General features: G+C 39.8%; 1 protein-coding gene across 4 annotated transcripts in view; it reads right to left on the bottom strand.

Annotated features, from left to right (window-relative positions):
- IFRD1 (interferon related developmental regulator 1) overlaps window positions 1-15244 on the bottom strand; it is a 32029-nt gene extending 16785 nt beyond the window's left edge. The window contains exons 1-8 of one of the 4 annotated variants that reach the window (XM_017535032.2): window positions 14888-15244; window positions 10479-10583; window positions 10256-10340; window positions 9298-9422; window positions 7020-7177; window positions 3562-3612; window positions 3299-3477; window positions 3100-3208 (exon numbers count right to left, since the gene is read on the bottom strand). In XM_017535032.2, coding sequence (XP_017390521.1) covers window positions 3100-3208; window positions 3299-3477; window positions 3562-3612; window positions 7020-7177; window positions 9298-9422; window positions 10256-10340; window positions 10479-10583; window positions 14888-14981 — 906 coding nt within the window. In that variant the 5' untranslated portion in view covers window positions 14982-15244. Of the gene's footprint in view, window positions 1-3099; window positions 3209-3298; window positions 3478-3561; window positions 3613-7019; window positions 7178-9297; window positions 9423-10255; window positions 10341-10478; window positions 10584-14060; window positions 14350-14887 lie in introns of those variants that run through there. The other 3 variants (XM_017535031.2, XM_037740796.1, XM_037740795.1) reach the window with 3 other exon arrangements.
- Window positions 15245-18794: the final 3550 nt, after the last annotated feature.

Below are 18794 nucleotides of genomic sequence, written 5' to 3'. Positions count from 1 at the left end.
ACACAGGACATAAACATCCATTAAGTTATAGATTCTACTGTTATGACATGCACGATATAAATACAACAAACTGGTCAGCTGAAGATAATTATTTCATAGCAAAATAAGAGTTCCAATCAATTAAATGGTTTCAAAAGTTGAATGGAATTAGGATGAAATGAAACCAAAGAAAACTTCTGGAAAAGTTTAGGCAGACAGGGTGAGATGCTTAAGGTCACAAAAACTAACCATTCCCCAAACTTATTATTTCTATACAGAAGTCATGGAACACACGCTATTAACAAAATAAGCTAGGTCTTAGTTAAGTATTAGGAAATAAAAATCATACAAAAGCCAAATATTAAAATAAAACTTGAGGCCAGTTGCAATGGCTCTACATCTATAATGCCAACACTCTGGGAGAAGGAGGGAAGGTTGCTTGAGGCCAGAAGTCTGAGGCTGCAATCAGTTATGACTGTGCCACTGCCACTGCACTCCAGCCTGGGCAACAGAGTGAGACCCTGTTTTAAAAAAGGCTTATTTATTTCAAATCCTGCTAATCAGGGCAGAAAATCATTGTCAAGGTATGGAGATATTTTTACACAGGGTTAGCCATTATAAAACAAAAGCAAAAAACAAGAAGAATGCTAAGTTGCTGCTTCTGAAGTATAAAATATAAGTGATTTCAGATTTGGCCCCAAGAAGTATATTTGGTCTTTGATTATCTTTTTTCTTTCTCTTTATACTGTAGCACTTCCCCCATCTACTCAGCTGGGGAATGGAACGAGTGAGACTTGGAGAAGGTCTAACTATATTTTATTTTGTTAAATTTCCCAAGTTAGGATTGGACCAGCACATTACATGGCTCCCAAGATCTTAATTCTGCCCACCAAACAAGGTCTCTTATATTAAGTTACCCTAGAGTTCCTAAAAGGCCACTAGTAGACTATTGCCAAAGGCAATACTCAATTCAAGCAACATTCCAAATAACAGCTAACACTTATACTGTACCTATCATGTGTTCTCAACAACTCTATGAAGTAGTGACTAATAATTTCTCCATTTTAATGATAAGGGCACTGAGGAATAGAGAAGTTGCCCAATATTATCCAACTAGTAAGACAGAAAGAGAGATCTAAAGGTATGCAGAACAATTCCAAAGTCCACTATCACCTAATTGGTTATATGGCAAACATCCACTAACCTGCAACTCTCATAAAGGAGTAATAATTACTATTTTCAACTTTGAACACATGGTTTATTATTGATATTTAACCAACTCATTCATTAAATTCCAACCTAAAAGCTCTTCAGAAGTTTTTTTCCAAGTCTCTCAGGCAGAATTCATTACATCATTAGACTTCAAAGTTAATAACATCAGAAAATAAGTTAGCAAAAGGCCGTAATTCAAAACTCATTTGCTGAAAACCCCTATTTTAAATCTGTCTATATATCTCATTAACGCCCTGGTTTTATTTTTGAACACCCTATAACTATCCCCACCAGCACACACATATAAAAAGCTTATTTAAAAAAATAAATAAATAAAAACACTAGGTTCTATTTTGTAACCCAGTTCATTTTTGTCCTTGGATAAGAATTCAAGTCAAATGAAATATGTCTGGATGAATTCTCCTGGCTATCCTGTATAATTTATTAAGTTGGAGAAAAGATATGTGGGTGGTAACACATTTATGTTTATACAAACTTAAACAAGTTCAACGTGTATAATTTAAATTGCATTATTACTTCATTTTAAAGATATATTTCCAAGGAAAAAACGAAAAGAAACTGCCATTTCTGGCCAGTAGAAGAATGTTTAAGATTAAAAATTGGGACATCTGGTTTCTGTGCCTTGAGGTTAAGAAGCTATTAATTGGCTCAATAAAATTAAATTGATTGCTAAATTTGAGTCCAATTTCTCACATAAGGAGAATCATTAGCTACTGACTACATTAACTTACTTTCCCTTTCTATCTACTATCCCTTAAACAAAAGAAGGGGTGTGGGGACATGGAGAGAGCTACTTCATGCATAAAAATTTTAAGACTGTAAACCTTCTTAAACACAGCCCTAGAATGGAATGTGAATGACTGTACATGGCAGAACTACATTAATCCTATTTGGAACTGTTCACTGTTAAGTAACTTCTTTAAATGCAAAACAGTTTCATTCTGAAAATACAGTCTTTCTCCTTAAATTAAAAAGCATCTAGTGAGTAATTCAAGGTTGGCAATAATAACTACTATTGAGGTATCCATTTCCCATATATTTGAATTTTCTTATTGGATCCTTCACTTATTCAGTGTGAAGGCAGTAAAACCTGCTCCTTATTTCTAAATATCTGCACAATATCTGAATCACATATCTTAAGAACAAATTCTTCCTTCCAATGGTAAGATTTAAGGCATTCCTTTCTCTTAGCATTCCTTAAAATAGAGATGACAAACTAGGGTTACCAATCATCCCAGTTTGCCTGAGATAAGGGATTTCCTGGAACATAAGACTTTCAGTGCTAAATCGAAAATAAGTACAAAGAAAATTGGGTTAGCTGGTCAAACTATCACAAACTCAAATCCCTTGGAGAGCCAAGCCATGGCAACTAACATCCATTAGTGGACACGTGAATGGGTAACTGCAAAGCACATGTCTCAGTTTATTTCCATCTTTGGCTTAGAGAAGCTAAACAACAATGACTGAACCCTTCTCATCCCAAACCTATGCTGACTTAATATTTTATTCATTTATTTGATATTAATTACGAAGCATCAGGGGCCTACATTAGCTTGATGTATTGAGTATCTGAGAAATCTAAGCAGTTCCATACAGATTATACTAGACAAAACTCTCTCCATGAGTAGTCAAGCATCCCTAAACTTCAGTTCTGTAGATAGCAAAAATTAAGTATAATGAACCACAGTCAAACATTGCTCTACCAACTCCTACTGATTTCCGCTCTCTGGAGTATTATACTACCACTGCCAAAAAGTAGGGAAATCAGTCACTGGGTTCTCAAACTGGCCATGCTCCAAAGTTATTGTTCAATTCTTAATTCCAAGGTAATGATGAAATAATGGGCCTTGTGACACAAGCTGTTTCCTCTGCCAGTCAGATACTTACACTCTCTATTCCTCTGGCCAATTCAAACAGAAGTGCCAAAGATTCACCAGCAGCTATTCTCATGTTTACATCATCACAAGAGAGGAGGCTTGGAAGCTTATGGAAATGCCTAAAAAATAGTTAGTCATTACTATGTGAATACAACCAATTATGTCCACTAAATGGTGCTTTTATAAAATATGAAACTAAAAACACATACATCTCAAGCTTTTTCTTCACTTCATTGATTGGGCATATGGTCAGCAGTAGTGTCCATGCAAGCAGCGAGCTGATATGAAGCACTGTATTAGGGGTGCTGCAAACAACAGTAGTGTCTTTCTCTTTGAGATAGGACTTAGTGAAGATATTTTCCAGACATTCCAGAGTTGAGTACAGTTCCTAATGCATAAGAATACGAAGTAAGGTAGCCATCTTAAATTAGAAATAACTGCAGATAAGCAGAATCAAAGGATTTTTACTTACAGTAATGTCATCTGTGGCAATAAAACTGCAAACACCAAAGCAAGTTGCACACTAAAAAAACCATAACAAAATATATACACATTAATGATTTTATTTATTATTCTACATCTTCCTGCTTTTATAACTCAACTTGAAAATTTTCTCAGCAATGTGATACATTAGGTCCCAAGCACTGTATATAAAAGAGGTTAGGAGAGAAATAATACTGAACTAAGATCAAAGGAAGTGGGTTTCAGCTCAAGCTTTGCTACCAAATTCACAGTATGACTTTAACAGTGATTCTGTTCATCCTTGGTCTTCTTTTACTGATCTGTAAAATCAAAAGCTTGCAAATGAATTACATAATTTCTAGAACAATTGCACCTCCATAATCTATGATTTAAACCACTGAATTACTTTTATGAGTCTATGTCAAGTAAAGGATTCTGAAAGGGTGAACTACCCCTCATTTCCTTTCTGTATGCTTTACAGGTGCTTAACAGATCATTTCAAACTTCAGTTGTAATTCAAAGATAGAAAGGTTAGACATGTGAGATAAAGAAACCTACCCTATTAAAAACCTTTAAAACACTTTTAAATTCCATTGGTTTTTAAGCTGTTAAAACTATATTCTTTTGTTCTTATGAAGACTCTACTATTAAAACTTCTAAAAGAAATCAACTTCTGGCCAGGCACAGTGGCTCACTCCTATAATCCCAGCACTTTGGGAGGCTAAGGCGGGTGGATCACAAGGTCAGGAGTTCAAGACCAGCCTGGCCAACATGGTGAAACCCCATCTCTACTAAAAATACAAAAATTAGCCAGGCATAGTGGCAGGCACCTATAATCCCAGCTACTCAGGAGGCTGAGGCAGGAGAATCACTTGAAACCAGAAGATGGAGATTGCAGTGAGCTGAGGTCACACCACTGCACTCCAGCCTGGGTGAAAGGGCAAAACACCATCTCAAAAATAAAAATAAATAATAATAAAAAGAAATCAGCTTCTAAGAAATAAGCACACAAAAGAAGAAATTTCATAAAATTTAAATAACTGTCTGTTCAAACTTCCCACCTAAGGAAGGATCTCATTAATTCAGATTTCACTTATTCTGGAATATGCTGAAAAGAAGCTGGGAATCCTATAATTGCCTTTTGTTTGGGGAGGGGAAGGGCTAAACAAAAGTGAGTACACTAATGATTACAAAGGTAAAGCTTATTGAATAAAACACACTCAGAACACAACACTTACACAAACCATGTACCTGCAACATAAACAGAAGCCTTCGATTCTCAGAACATTTGTTTTAATAAATTAATCCATATAAAAATAGAATTTGTAATCTGAGATTTTATTATTCACCACTTCCCCTTTCTCCATATTTTGTCACTCAAATTCCCTCAGGTTTTTCCAAGAATTATTACAGCTTTAAGTCTTTAAAGTCACCACTGACATCAGGCCGAGGTTTCAGCCAGTTCTGTTCCAGTAATATAAGGATTATCTATGATATTAATCTGCTTGGTGTCACTATTTTATTTTCATTATATCATATTGGTAAAAATTGGACACTGTTAAAATTTAAAAGTAGCCTAAGCATTAAAGGAAATTTTCAATCCATAATCCCTCTGCTAAGTAAGCACCAGAAGCAAGGCTATATCGCTCCTTTTGATGACTCTAAGTAAAACAGCCAATTAAAAACTAGAACTGGCTGGGTGCGGTGGTTCACACCTATAATCTCAACACTTTGAGAGACCAAGGCAGGAGGATCACTTGAGCCCAGGAGCTCAAAGCCAGCCCTGGCAATAAAGCAAGACCCATCTCTACAAAATATTTAAAATGAGCCAGACATGGTGGCACATGTCTCTAGTCCCAGCTACTCAGGAAGCTGAGGCAGGAAGATAACCTGAGCCCAGGAGGTCGAGGCTACAGGGAGCCATGATTGTGCTACTGCATTCCAGCCTGGGTAACAGAGTGAGACCCTGTCTGAAAAAACACCTACGACTGCCTAAATTTTATAAGGATTCCATCTGCTAAATGGGGAGGCTGAAGAGGTTTTTTAAAAATTCACAGCAACTCGGAAGTATGAAAAAGAAAATGCCTTTAAATGACCAACAAACTCATATACAACCAAAATTAAGTGACTGCTCCAAATATCTACCCAGCAGTGTTTTCTGTCATTCTAGTACTTCGAAATTACACCCATAGTTCCGTATGATTTAAAAGTTGCACAAATTCACCCAAAAAGGTGAAAAGAAAAAGAAGCAAAAGCTAATTAAATATTTTAGGATTACCAACTACTGGAGGGCACAGAGATTACTGTGACGTCATCAAACTCCAATTTCTTGGCCTCCAGGGCAAACAGCTGGACTATTCTCTGCCTCCATATGGCTGGTAAACCAAGGAACTGGATGCAAATATGAAGTGCTCTGGCTGAGTCTGCCACCTAGCTACCGCGCTGCCATATGGAGAGGACCTACAGGTGGGCGGAGCTGCAATGGAGGCCTGGGGTTCCAGCCAACTTGCATTGGGTGGTGATGATAAAAACAAGAAATTTTTACCAAGCTACTTAGACAAAGATTAATGTTACTTACCTGAAGTAATACTAAAAGGAATATGATTTGAATGATCAATATTAAAAGTATTAAAATGTTTCAAGCTTAAAACTGATCCACTTGTTTAAAAAAACAGCTTAAGATCACGTTATTTTTCCAAATCCACTAAGACCACCTCAGATGTTTCTTTGACACAGTAAAACATGTCCATATGATCATTTCTATCACTTATTAGCACACCAAAACCAAAAAAATTAAAACCTCAAAAATTCAAAATCTAAAGCCAAGTGTTATGAGAGGTAAATATCAAACTATTAGAGAATGAAAGCTTTCTCAAACCCCAAAATTAGAAGATTATTTCGCAAGTCAGAATTTCAGTTTCCTATGTCTACCCAAATCCACGTAGAATTATCTTTTTTTTTTTTTTTTGAGACAGAGTCTCACTCCGTCACCAGGTGCCAGGCTGGAGTACAGTGGCGTGACCTCGGCTCATTGGAACCTCCGCCTTCCGAGTTCAAGCAATTCTCCTGCCCCAGCCTCCCAAGTAGCTGGGACTACAGGCGCGCGCCACCACGCCCAGCTAAGTTTTTTGTATTTTTAGTAGAAACGGGGTTTCACCATGTTGGCCAGGATGGTCTCGATCTCTTACCTCGTGATTCACCCTCCTCAGCCTCCCAAAGTGCTGGGATTACAGGCGTGAGCCACCGCGCCCGGCCAGAATTATCTTTTTTAAGATACAGTGTGTGGCTCTGTTGCTCAGGCTAGAGTTCAGGGGTGTTGATCATAGCTCACTGCTGTCTCAAACTCCTGGACTTAGGGGATCCTTTCTCTTGACTCAACCTCCTGAGTAGCTGGTACGGTACTAAAGGTGCACCATGTCTGGGTGTCATGACTAGACAGATCTGTAAATGTAAATATCTTATACTTACAGTTTGCCTAACCTGGATACCAGCTGCCCCATCGCAAATGATTTTCTTTAGGATTGGTCCAAGAGTTTTCAAAATCTCTTCACTTTCAATTCCAGGGCCCAGTTGAATACAGAGAACAGATGCTAATGCTGCGGCTGCACGTTGTTCATCACTCTTACCTATAAAAGCAGCCAAGATGCAATCATGATAGTCTAACTTACTAAGACAGTAATTTCCCAAATTTGATCAATGATAAAATAGCATTTACCATTTTTGAAACTCTATATTCCAGGCTTTGACATAAGTTACAAACTTAGGCTAACAAGCTCAAACTACAGAAACAGACAAGACAGACCTCACTCAAATCCTAGATCCCATTTATTAGCCAAATGACGATTACTCTTATCCTCTAAACAGAGTTCCTCATCTGTAATATGAAGATTAGTAACTATCTTATGCGAGTATTTTAACAGTTCAACTAAATGTATTTCAAGCAAATTTCTGTCTTCAACCTCCTTAATGAACTGATGTAAACAGTGCTCAAATTGCCTTTAAATTACTCTCCTAAGCATTTCAGATGTACATAGCCCATCAGGAAAACCTTCGGGGTTTCCCCACCAAAATTTTTTTTTAAATAAATAAGGGATTAAAAATAAACAACTCTTTAAAACCATAAAAAACATATTTATTAGACTACATTTGAATTTATTAACTTTTTTTTTTCCAGACAGGGTCTCACTATCATCCAAGCTGGAATGCAGTGGTGCAAAAAATACATTCATATAAAGGTAAATATAAATTAACTCTTAAGAACTGTATAGGTTGGGCACGGTGGCTCACACCTATAATCCCAGCACTTTGGGAGGCCGAGGCGGGTGGATCACAAGGTCAAGAGATGGAGACCATCCTGGTTAACAAGGTGAAATACCATCTCTACTAAAAATACAAAAATTAGCTGGGCATGGTGGCACGCACCTGTAGTCCCACCTACTCGGGAGGCTGAGGCAGGAGAATTGCTTGAACCCAGGAGGCGGAGGTTGCGGTGAGCCGAGATCACGCCATTGCACTCCAGCCTGGGTAACAAGAGCGAAACTCCGTCTCAAAAAAAAAAAAGAACTGAATATACCCCAGGTACAGGGCAAACACTAAACTATTACCTAGCAAATTAAAATTTTATTAAAAATGCAGACTAAAATGGAATTTTTAAAGGTCATCTAGTCCAACAACCAGTATAGCATATAATTTGAATCTGAAACACCTTTAACAGAGCCATTGTTATCTTTAAAAAGCTGGCTCTGCTATCACCTATACCAATAACAACATATTTAAGCTTAGACCCACCTCAGTTTTCCTAGGCCTCTCTTTATTCAATACAATGGAAGAGGTGAATTTTATCAAAGGTTTCACTTACAACAAAATGTTTTTAGTCAGGTAAAATGAGAAAAATAAGGACATAAAGCTTAGTTCATTCAATTTCTTAGAAGTGCATTTCTACATTTTTGGTGCTAGAATATTTTGCTAATAAAATAGTGATAGTGGAAGAAACTTATTTTCATAATGTTCTTACTTGGCGGAATAAGTTGGCAAACACCAAATCTTATTTTGTTTTGTTATAATAGAAACCAAATATTACTTTGTTGCCCAGGTGGTCTCCAACTCCGGGATTCCAGCAATCCTCCCAAATTGGTCTCCCAAAATGCTAGGATTACAGATGTGAGCCACCATGCCTGGTCACAAATCTCTTTAAATTTGGTGGTTCCTAAAACTGCTAAGTGTGGTAACACTGAACTTTAAGATCTAATGACATTATCTTTAAGATCTCTCTTTGGTTTTAAAAAATTCTATCACTGTAACAATTTGAATTCCAGAATTTCTATTACGAAGTTCTAGAATTCAAATATTCCAAGGGATATCCTGAAAATGATGTAATTTACAGGTACGATCAATGTTTTAAATAAGTGCAAGGGAAAAATGAGCTAACTGTCTGACATACACTTACAAGCTTATCTGACACACACTTTCAAGATTTTCTGGTATAACAAAAGAATGACAATCACCTCTTCTGATACAAAAAAGAATGATGACAATCAACCCCAATCCTTCTTAGTTTCAAGCTATTTTTTTTACATAAAACAAAAACAAGTCTCATTCTGAACTATAACAAGATGGTACACTCCTTGACTATTAGAAAGTTTTAAGAGTGGGCCAGTGTTCCAGTGCCATTACTGAATGTTATGGAAAAATAGGTAACACACTCCTTATTAGTTCTGTGTCTGTGACTTAAAAATAAAGCCATTACCTTTTTTCAGGCAGCGTTCAATGCTGTCAGTTAAAGTCATTCTTCTTTCCAGAATAAATTCATACAGCATTTTTGAAGACAGCGCATTTTTAATACCTTCAAGAGCTGCTTGCCTTGTCTTTGCACTATTTAAAACCCAATGTAGGAGAAAGATCCAGTTGGAGTATATAATAAATAACTTTTTAAAAATCTAATATTTCCTTCTAAACTTTATCTATGTGTAGACTTTTTAAATCTCATTGTCATCAAGCTCTAAGCATCTGTCAATAATATAATTTAATATCCATCTATGATTCACCTTAATACACAAAACACTTAGGCTGCCTTATATCATGGCATTTTTCTTGGTTTGATAGCCACAACATTAAATGTCTTCATAATATTTTATTGTTTCAATCAACAAGTATAGCTTCAACGCAGTGTTTTCCTATATTACATATTTAAGTAAATTTACACTTTTTTAAAAAAACTACAGAAGTCTAGAATTGTATCTTCAGGGCTTTTTAATTCTATTAAGGTCAGATCAGGAGCTATAGTGAAGAAAAACAATAAGCTTTGACATTTTTTCATATCATAACAACATTACCAGACAAGCAGCTTAAAGCAAGCTTTCATTATCATTTTTGGTTGAAGATTAACTTTTAATTCAACAAATTCATTTCTATTATAATCAAATATAGTTACGTATATGCTATTATGCTGGAACAATGACTAATCTGACTCAATCTAAATTCTAATGGCATGTTACTACCCACATTAAAGTCCAACGGAACAAGAAACATTATCCAAAGCAAACAAATTAAGCTTTAAGAAAAATATATTGCTATTATCTAAGAGCTGCACAAATTATATATATGTAAGGTAGCTGATCAGAATCACACAGAATACTCACTACTCTTAGCTTTTTAATAAGATCAAGCACAGAATCACACAGAATGGAGTTTCCCGTAATGCCTACCTCTTATCCAGGGTTAGGTCAATTAATCCTTTCAACTTATATTCTAGGTCTTCTTGAGTTCCTTCCTCATCAAGGACTTCTGGTCCTAAGAAATAATATAAACCAACCACTGTAATTTAAAAGAAAAAAGGCGGACAGGGAATAATAGTATACCTCAGCTACAAGAATTCTTCCATCTAAAACATTTTATCTAAAGTTGCAAATTTAAATGTAAAACTCATACCATCTTCAGCAAAACTGGAAGGATCGCTATAACCACTGCAATGGCTCATTGTTTCAATTGATGCATCTTCATCACTAAAAGGTTGAACACTTCGATGCTGGCCACCTAGTAGGTAAAAGAGGAAAGAGGTAAATTATTCAATTGATGCATCTTCATCACTAAAAGGTTGAACATTTCGATGCTGGCCACCTAGTAGGTAAAAGAGGAAAGAGATAAATTATTTAATTGCCATATATTTCAATATTAAACTTTGGAATTTTTAAGTTTACTTAAGAGAAATCCAACAATAAAACCAGACTTATTTTAGAAAAAGAGATAACTGTATCACAAATGAACATACTTAAATATTCCTAAACCAAGTCAGTTCACCTACTATGTATTTCAAAGCGCCAATGATACATCAACTATATGCATTAGTCTCCTAATAAGAGGCACTCATTTTTTATGACACAAAAACTGATATGAAGATGGGCACAGTGGCTCCCGCCTGTAATCCTAGCACTTTGGGAGGCCCAAGGTGAGTGGATCATTTGAGGTCGGGAGTTTGAGACCCACCTGGCCAATGTGGTGAAATCCCGGCTCTACTAAGAATACAAAATTTAGCCTAGTGTAGTGGTGCGTGCCTGTAGTCCCACCCACTCTGGAGGCTGAGGCAGAAGAATCGTTTGAACCCAGGGGGCAGAAGTTGCAGTGAGCCAAGATCATGCCATTGTACTCCCTGCCTGGATGACAAGAGTGAAACTCCGTCTTGAAAGAAAAGTACCAATGCTGTTACTAAAAAAATAAAATTTTTTTAAAAACTAGAATCTTTCTTTCAACTTCATTAACTTCAGGAATAAATACACAGTCACTTAGGGATTATGTATTAATAAAAGGACTGCCCAGTCATGAACTACATTCAGCACTAAGTTAAATTAAGTCCCAAATTCTGCCCCAAAAGTGACTCTGTCACCTAATTAACCTCTGAACCTAATTCCCTTTCGAAATCAAAGTTCGTATGTTCAAAAGCCACCACCTTAAGGGTTTTGTTTTTTTAATCCTCTAAATTTAAGCCTGTGGCTGTTGGGCTGTTTTTTTTATTGTTTTATGGAGTTGTCTTTTTTTTTTTTTTAATCAAAACAGAGAATTTAGCCGATTTTTAAATTAACATAACAAGCAAGTGGCCTTCAGATTTGCTTGCGTGGTGCCAAAGTAGTAAAGCATAAAGATTAAAAGTAATAAAGCCAAATCTCAAAATTTCTTAGAGTGCTTAGGACAAGAAGAAACAAAGAACTATGATATCATACTCTATTTCTGGATCTGTCTTCCTCGTGTTTATGACTGAAGTCATGGCAATAGATGAGTGTCATCTGATTAATTTTACATTTATTCACAAGTCAGTTCACAGTTTTTCTTTTTCACAGCCTCTTTCTAAGAGTATTCCTCTTATGCAGCTCTTACTGTGCTCCCCTAACTCATCAGTATTAATGATTTCTAAGATTTAAGGGAAAGAAAAAAACACATACATACATATACATATATATCTCAAGAAAAAGAACCCTGTTATAAATGTCTGATATCTAGGTCAAACTCACCCACCTTGTGATTCTAAGTACCATTAAAGAGATGGTACTCTAGGCAAATAAAGTACTTATTTCTAGAGGGCTTATTAACAAGGTTTTGTACTTTCTTGAAAATATTCTCTTTGAATTAAGTGCTATGACATACCTGTATAAAAGAAGTCAATTTTATTAGCTTCCTAGAACTCTCCACTAAGATAAAAATAAAGACTTTAAATGGAAAACTCATTAATAAAGACAATTTGGTTATATAGGGAAGACCTCATTTGAATTCCACTTCTTTTTGATGTCACTTAAAAATACCAATTAGGAGCCGGGCGCGGTGGCTCAAGCCTGTAATCCCAGCACTTTGGGAGGCCGAGGCGGGTGGATCACGAGGTCAAGAGATCGAGACCATCCTGGTCCACATGGTGAAACTCCGTCTCTACTAAAATTACAAAAAATTAGCTGGGCATGGTGGCACGTGCCTGTAATCCCAGCTACTCAGGAGGCTGAGGCAGGAGAATTGCCTGAACCCAGGAGGCGGAGGTTGCGGTGAGCCGAGATCGCGCCATTGCACTCCAGCCTGGGTAACAAGAGCGAAACTCCGTCTCAAAAAAAAAAAAAAAATACCAATTAGGTAAGTGGCTTGTAAGTAAGCAAGAGTTTGTGCAATTTTCCATCTCTTCTACTCGACTATTATTTATTATTTATTAAATATTCACATAGGACCAAGTTAAAGTTAAAAAGTCAATCTCATCCCCATACGCCCCCAGTTCCACTTCGGAGAGGCAACCACGGTTAACAAGTCGTAGCACACACTTCCAAAGATATTCAAAGCATGTAGAGTGCTTTATATTAATCAAAGAATTATTTTCCATTTGTTTACATATGCCAAAATTCAGTGGTGAAATGGATCTTTCAGTGAAAAGGTAGCAGCTATAAAGACGATAAAAGGTCACAAATGAGCTTTGAGGCAAAATTTAAAAGGCAATCCCCACACAGCCACCAGAGGCCTGTATATATAGGTACTGGAAGCACAAAGAGGGAAGGAGGCTTGCCCAGAAACTTTAGACCGGAATAAAGGTTTGCGCGTGATTGAGGCCATAACTAACATCGTTACTACTTTCAAAATGGCTTTTGCTTGCTGCTTCTTTATTTCCATTTCATCAACAAAAGGGTAAAACAATAAAATAAATATCTTCTAGACAAAATTCAAATGTTTGATTCAGGTGAGGAAAAGCTAAAACCCAGTGGTAAAAAGTATCCTCAGGCCACGCACTGTCCCAGCACTGTGGGAGGCTCCTGACCAGCTTGGCCAACATAGACCTTGTCTCTACAAAAAATTTAAAAATTAGCCAGGAGTGGTGTTACATGCCTGGAGTCCTAGCTACAAGAGGCTGACGAGGGAGAACTGCTTGAGCCCAGGAATTAAGAGGTTGCAGTGAGCTATGATCACACCACACTGCACTCTATCCTGGGAGACAAAGCCAGACCCCCTTTTTCCCTTAAAAGTATCCTCAATTCACATAGAGCAATCAGAGGCCACAATAAACTGATTACATATTCTACATCTTGATAAAGAATGAATTTCATGAACATGAAGAGCATGCAAAATAAAGATGCACCTAAAAAAATGCGGGGAAATGCTGTTAATAAGAATCCCTCCCTATGGTTAATTATTAAATGTTTAATAAATGATCAAGAGTTTTTGAGCTTTTTAAATGCCAGTTTCCAATAAACTTTAAAAAGATAACCTGCATATTTACTTTTCTTATGAACAAAGGACTATCATTCTGAGTGGCAACCGTGGCAGACTGACAGCTGTGTCCAAAAATACCTAATGGCTAACAGCTCCAGTGTGATGACGTCGGAAAATACTCCAAGATTTAACTCCTGTTTAAATTTCTACATAAAATGATATTACCCAGTTTAATATCCCATTTGAGTTTAGTGGGGTCTCTCCTAGAAGGGCCTTCCGATTGGAGTCCTTTTTCTTAACCATATGATAAGTAGAAAACCATAAATTCAGTTAAGCACCTACCCATCCCATCCAGGAAAAGCTTCAACTTTGTAGCGAGGGCACAGTAACCACAACTTTTAGCCAATTGCAACCTGAGGTCTTCACCACCCTGCCTATCTGGGACTCACTGCAGAGAACATACAGAATGCAGCACAAAGAGAACGCGTTTCTTTCCCCCAGAAACAAGAGGTCGCCTCGGCTGGTCGCAGAGGGGCTGGAGGCTCGGGACATCTGCAGGTGCCAATTAGGGGCAGGAGCACAGCCTAATGGCCCCCGGCCTCCGACGCCTCCGCCTGGTCAGGTAGACACGCGGGACGGAAAGCCTCTCCAGCGCCTCTGCGTCACCCGGGGCCCACCGCGCAAGGCCCAGGCCGCGTGACGCAAGAGCCTGTCCAAACCCGTCGGACGTTTGGCATCCCCGGGAGCTCCATGTTGGAGCCGGGGGGTCAACGGCGGCCAGTGACAGCACGGACTCAACTCTCAGCTCTGCCCTACTCGTGGTTGGGGAAAGGTCGGGCGAGGTCGCTGCAGAAGGAACTCTAAGAATAGTTCATTTCTCGCCCAGCTCCCGGTCAGCCCCTGTCCCGACACACTCTCAGGCGCACGGACCCATTCCTCCCCGCCCCCAAGGCCGGTGCCCAAGAGTCCGGTTCGCACGCCAGATCTAAATCGCGCAGTGCGCGGCGCCCAAAGCACGCTGGGAATTGTAGTTCAGTAGCCAAACCACGCACCCTGGAAACGCAAACACGTACAGCAGAGAGAGAACTACAACTCCCACTGTGCCCAAGCATGGGAGACTCGCCAGTCTGGCCGGTAACCGGCATGCCGGCGGCGGGGATACCCCTTACCTGCCGTCGCCGCCGTCGCAGCAGCTGCCCCTGAGCCGCCGCCGCCAGCACTGCCACCGCGGTGGGGAGTGTTCCGCTTCTTGTTCTTCGGCATCGTGGGACGCCCGGTGCCGCCTAGAGTCGGAGCTTAGCGAGGATCAGCCGATGGAGCTGCACTTTTTACTCGTGCGTCTGTGCGGCGGGCAGCTGAGAGGCGAGTCTTCGGCCAACAACAGAGGCGAGAAGCGGCGGGGGTAAGAGTGGGCGGTGGCGGCAGCAGAAATCCCCGTGAAGAGCTGTGATCGGAAACGATACATGTTTCTCTCTAGCGCGGGAGCTAAGGCGGGGCGGTTGAGGACACGACGCCTTAAGTAGCAGGACCGCCGCCTGTCGTCACCATGTGTGGGCGGGACTTGAGCGCTCCTCAGCCAATCCCTGCACATCTCCTCACTGGAATCCTCCTTCGGGCGGGGCGCGGATCCTGCCTACAAATCCCATGCGGCAAGTCTTCCCTCCGTGCCAGGGGAGTCGGTCCTCGTGGCTTCACTGAATTCTGGGAAACGTAGTAAGGCTGGAGCCGGGGCCTCCCAGCCCTCTCTTACCAACGGGCTTTTCTGCCCACTTGCTTTTTCCCGGTGACCCCACCCCTGCCTCGGTGCGGCGCCCGCCTTGGAACTGGGTGAGGTAGGCACCGGCGATGCGCAATGGGGCAAGTACGCTCGATGACGAGAGCCGGCTTCCAGGTGGCACCTACGCAATAACCTTTGCTCCTCTTTCTCCGGAGGCTCGTGTTCTCCTTAACCTTTCCCCTACCTCCCTGCGGGCCCCTGCCGGACACAGCTTTATCTCTCCTGGGGAGCATTTCCGTGGTTTTAGTTGTTCAACTAGTTAAGCGATCATCAGTACTGTACCTGTAATTGGACCGTGGTTCAGAGTTATGTGTCCCCCAGCCCCCCAAAAAAGAAATGCTTTCGTCTTCTTAGTTGTGGAGTTCGTGTATGTCTCCGATTCTAGACTAGGAATATATGGCGATTCAGTGTCCTGGGTTTCTGTACAAGAATGTGTCCCTTAACAATACCACCTGCCAGTTGGGAGGTCAATTGAGGGTAAAAGTTTCTGAGAACTTAACAGCTGCTAAAACAAACATGAGTTATAAGTATCAACAATCGCAGTGTTCCTTTTTTTTCTCAAGGCACTCCTAGATCTCTGTCTTCCTTGCTAGGACATTTGTCAAGTATTTGGAGCCTGTTATTAGGCTCATATACTATGCTTATGATAGATCAAAGTCCCTGACTCACCTCAGTGTAGGTGAGTCATCTGCCACCCCACCTCTCAGCTGAGCTCCATTCTTTTATTTTCAATTTCCTGTAGCACATTTCCACCAGAATGTTCCACCTGTACCTCAACCCAACATCTTTGAAACAAATAACTATGTTTCCTTCTTCCTATCTTCCTTTTGTGTGTTCACTGTACTATTTATTATTATCCCATATGTTAAATTCCAAAACTCAAATTCATGGTCTGTTTTTCTCTTTGATGCACCCCCACCCCCCGCAAAGCAATTAGTTTTAAAATAACACTCTTAAATTCCTGTCCTATTCTGTGATCACACGTGACCTCAGTTCATGCCTAGGCATTTTAAGCGATCTCCCAATCTTTTCAGCCATGTTTCATGCACAGTAATGCTGCCAGATTTATTTGTGTGTCCCTTATTTTACTAATCCACCTGCTTTAATAGTTGCTTCAGAACATTCCATGGGTCCCATGACTAATATATTAAATGCCAACCCTCTTAGCCTGGCTCCTGACTCCCTTTCCAGCCTCATCTTTCACTGCTTCCTCATACAGTCCTTGTTCTTCAGCCAAACAGGACTGCTTTTCATTTCTAACACACAGCTCTGTTCTCCTACCTCCATTTCCTCATTCATATTCTTTCCTGTTCTTGTAATGCCTTTCCTCCCATCTTCACCTTAAGAAATTTTATCCACCTTTCAAGATCTTTCTCATGCTAGATCATGAAGCCTTCATGAAGGTGATCAGGAAGGCTTCATCTTCCTGAAGCCTCCAGCCAGAATTATTTCTTCCTCCTCACAACTCTTTGTCACTCATCCTAATAATGCCCTAATGGCACTTACTACCTCCCACATGGTCTATTCAAAGATGTTATTTAATGGACATTTCAGGGTTGCTTTTACTTTGTTTAATCCTGAAGCAGCCAGTAAACTGCACAGAGCACAGAAACCAGATACAGAGGCAGGTTGTGGGGGAGAAAGCAGCTCCCACTGACCCCTTGTACCTGGTAGAGGCATACTGCAACTCAGTGACAGGGCCGACATGGAATGAGATGTCTCACAGAATTGTAGACTCAATAACTTTTATAACCCAAGGCTCTTCATCATCCAGAAACAACTTATACTATACATAAGGCAATAGTTTTGCTACTCTGTCAGCCACATCACCAGGGCCTAACGTCCAGGCTCCAGGCCTGGAAATGTGTGCTTTGCATTTGGGGCAGGGGCTTTTTTTCCATATAGCTTCCCTTCCCTTAGTTTTTCTTTGGCAGCCTGTATGGCCCACCACATCATATACGTACTTGTTTTACATTTATTTATGAACACATCTGTCATCTCATGAAATTACCAGCTTCCCAAGAACAAAAATATTGTTTTCTTTTTCATTTGTTTTTTTCTTTCTTTCTTTTTTTTTTTTTTTTTTGAGACGGAGTTTCACTCATGTTACCCAGGCTGGAGTGCAATGGCGCAATCTCGGCTCACCACAACCTCCGCCTCCTGGGTTCAGGCAATTCTCCTGCCTCAGCCTCCTGAGTAGCTGGGATTACAGGCACGCGCCACCATGCCCAGCTAATTTTTTGCAGTTTAGTGGAGACGGGGTTTCACCATGTTGACCAGGATGGTCTCGATCTCTTGACCTCGTGATCCACCCGCCTCGGCCTCCCAAAGTGCTGGGACTACAGGCTTGAGCCACCGCACCCGGCCTTTCTTTCTTTTTTAATTTACAGACCCAGGAACTTGAAAAAATCTTGCTTTCATCATTTCTGTATCCCTTATGGCACAGAAAGAAGTGTTACATTTGAAACTGAAATTATAGTCAGCATATATATATATATATACATGTGTGTGTGTGTGTGTATGTGTGTGTGTGTTAAATGAACATTTAAGAAATAATTGTTGGCTGGGCACAGTGGTTTACACCTGTAATCCCAGTACTGTATGAGGCAGAGGCAGGCGGATCACATCAGGAGATTGAGACCATCCTGGCCAATATGGTGAAACCCTGTTTCTACTTAAAAATACAAAAATGTGCTGGGTATGGTGGCGCATGCCTGTAATCCCAGCTACTTGGGAGGCTGAGGCAGGAGAATCACTTGAACCAGAGAGTTAGAGGTTGCAGTGAGCCGAGATCGCACCACTGCACTCCAGCCTGGCAACAGAGCGAGACTCCATCTCAAAAAAATAATAATAATTGTTGACTTGATTTTTCTGGATCAAGGAAAGGGAGAAACTACGTATCATTACATATGTGAAGTGTACCCTTCAGTATAATGAATTCTGAAAGATACTGTACCTGTGACAAAAATTACCTTACTATAGTTTTATGCCCACAGTTTAGCTCCAGATCAATAGAAGTATCACAAAGGTTTAGCCCAACTCCTCATGGGACAGTGGTCTTCGGCTCCACATACTGTTTTGCATCATATTTAAAGAAATTAGAAGACTCCAAACTGAGTCACTAGATGATTACAAATACCAGGAAGGAAGGGGAAGCACAAAGGGGAACAGGAAAAGGGGTTTTCTCCAGACTTTGCCTTTTCATTCAGGAAAGACTATCCTCCCCAGCATGTTTAAAGAAATTAGAAGACTCCAAACATTGAGTCACTAAATTATTACAAATACCAGGAAGGCAGGGA

Source organism: Cebus imitator, unplaced genomic scaffold (genome assembly GCF_001604975.1).
Source record: "Cebus imitator isolate Cc_AM_T3 unplaced genomic scaffold, Cebus_imitator-1.0 Scaffold90, whole genome shotgun sequence".
Lineage (NCBI taxonomy): Eukaryota > Metazoa > Chordata > Mammalia > Primates > Cebidae > Cebus > Cebus imitator.
This window is presented reverse-complemented; position numbering and strand designations above follow the sequence as displayed.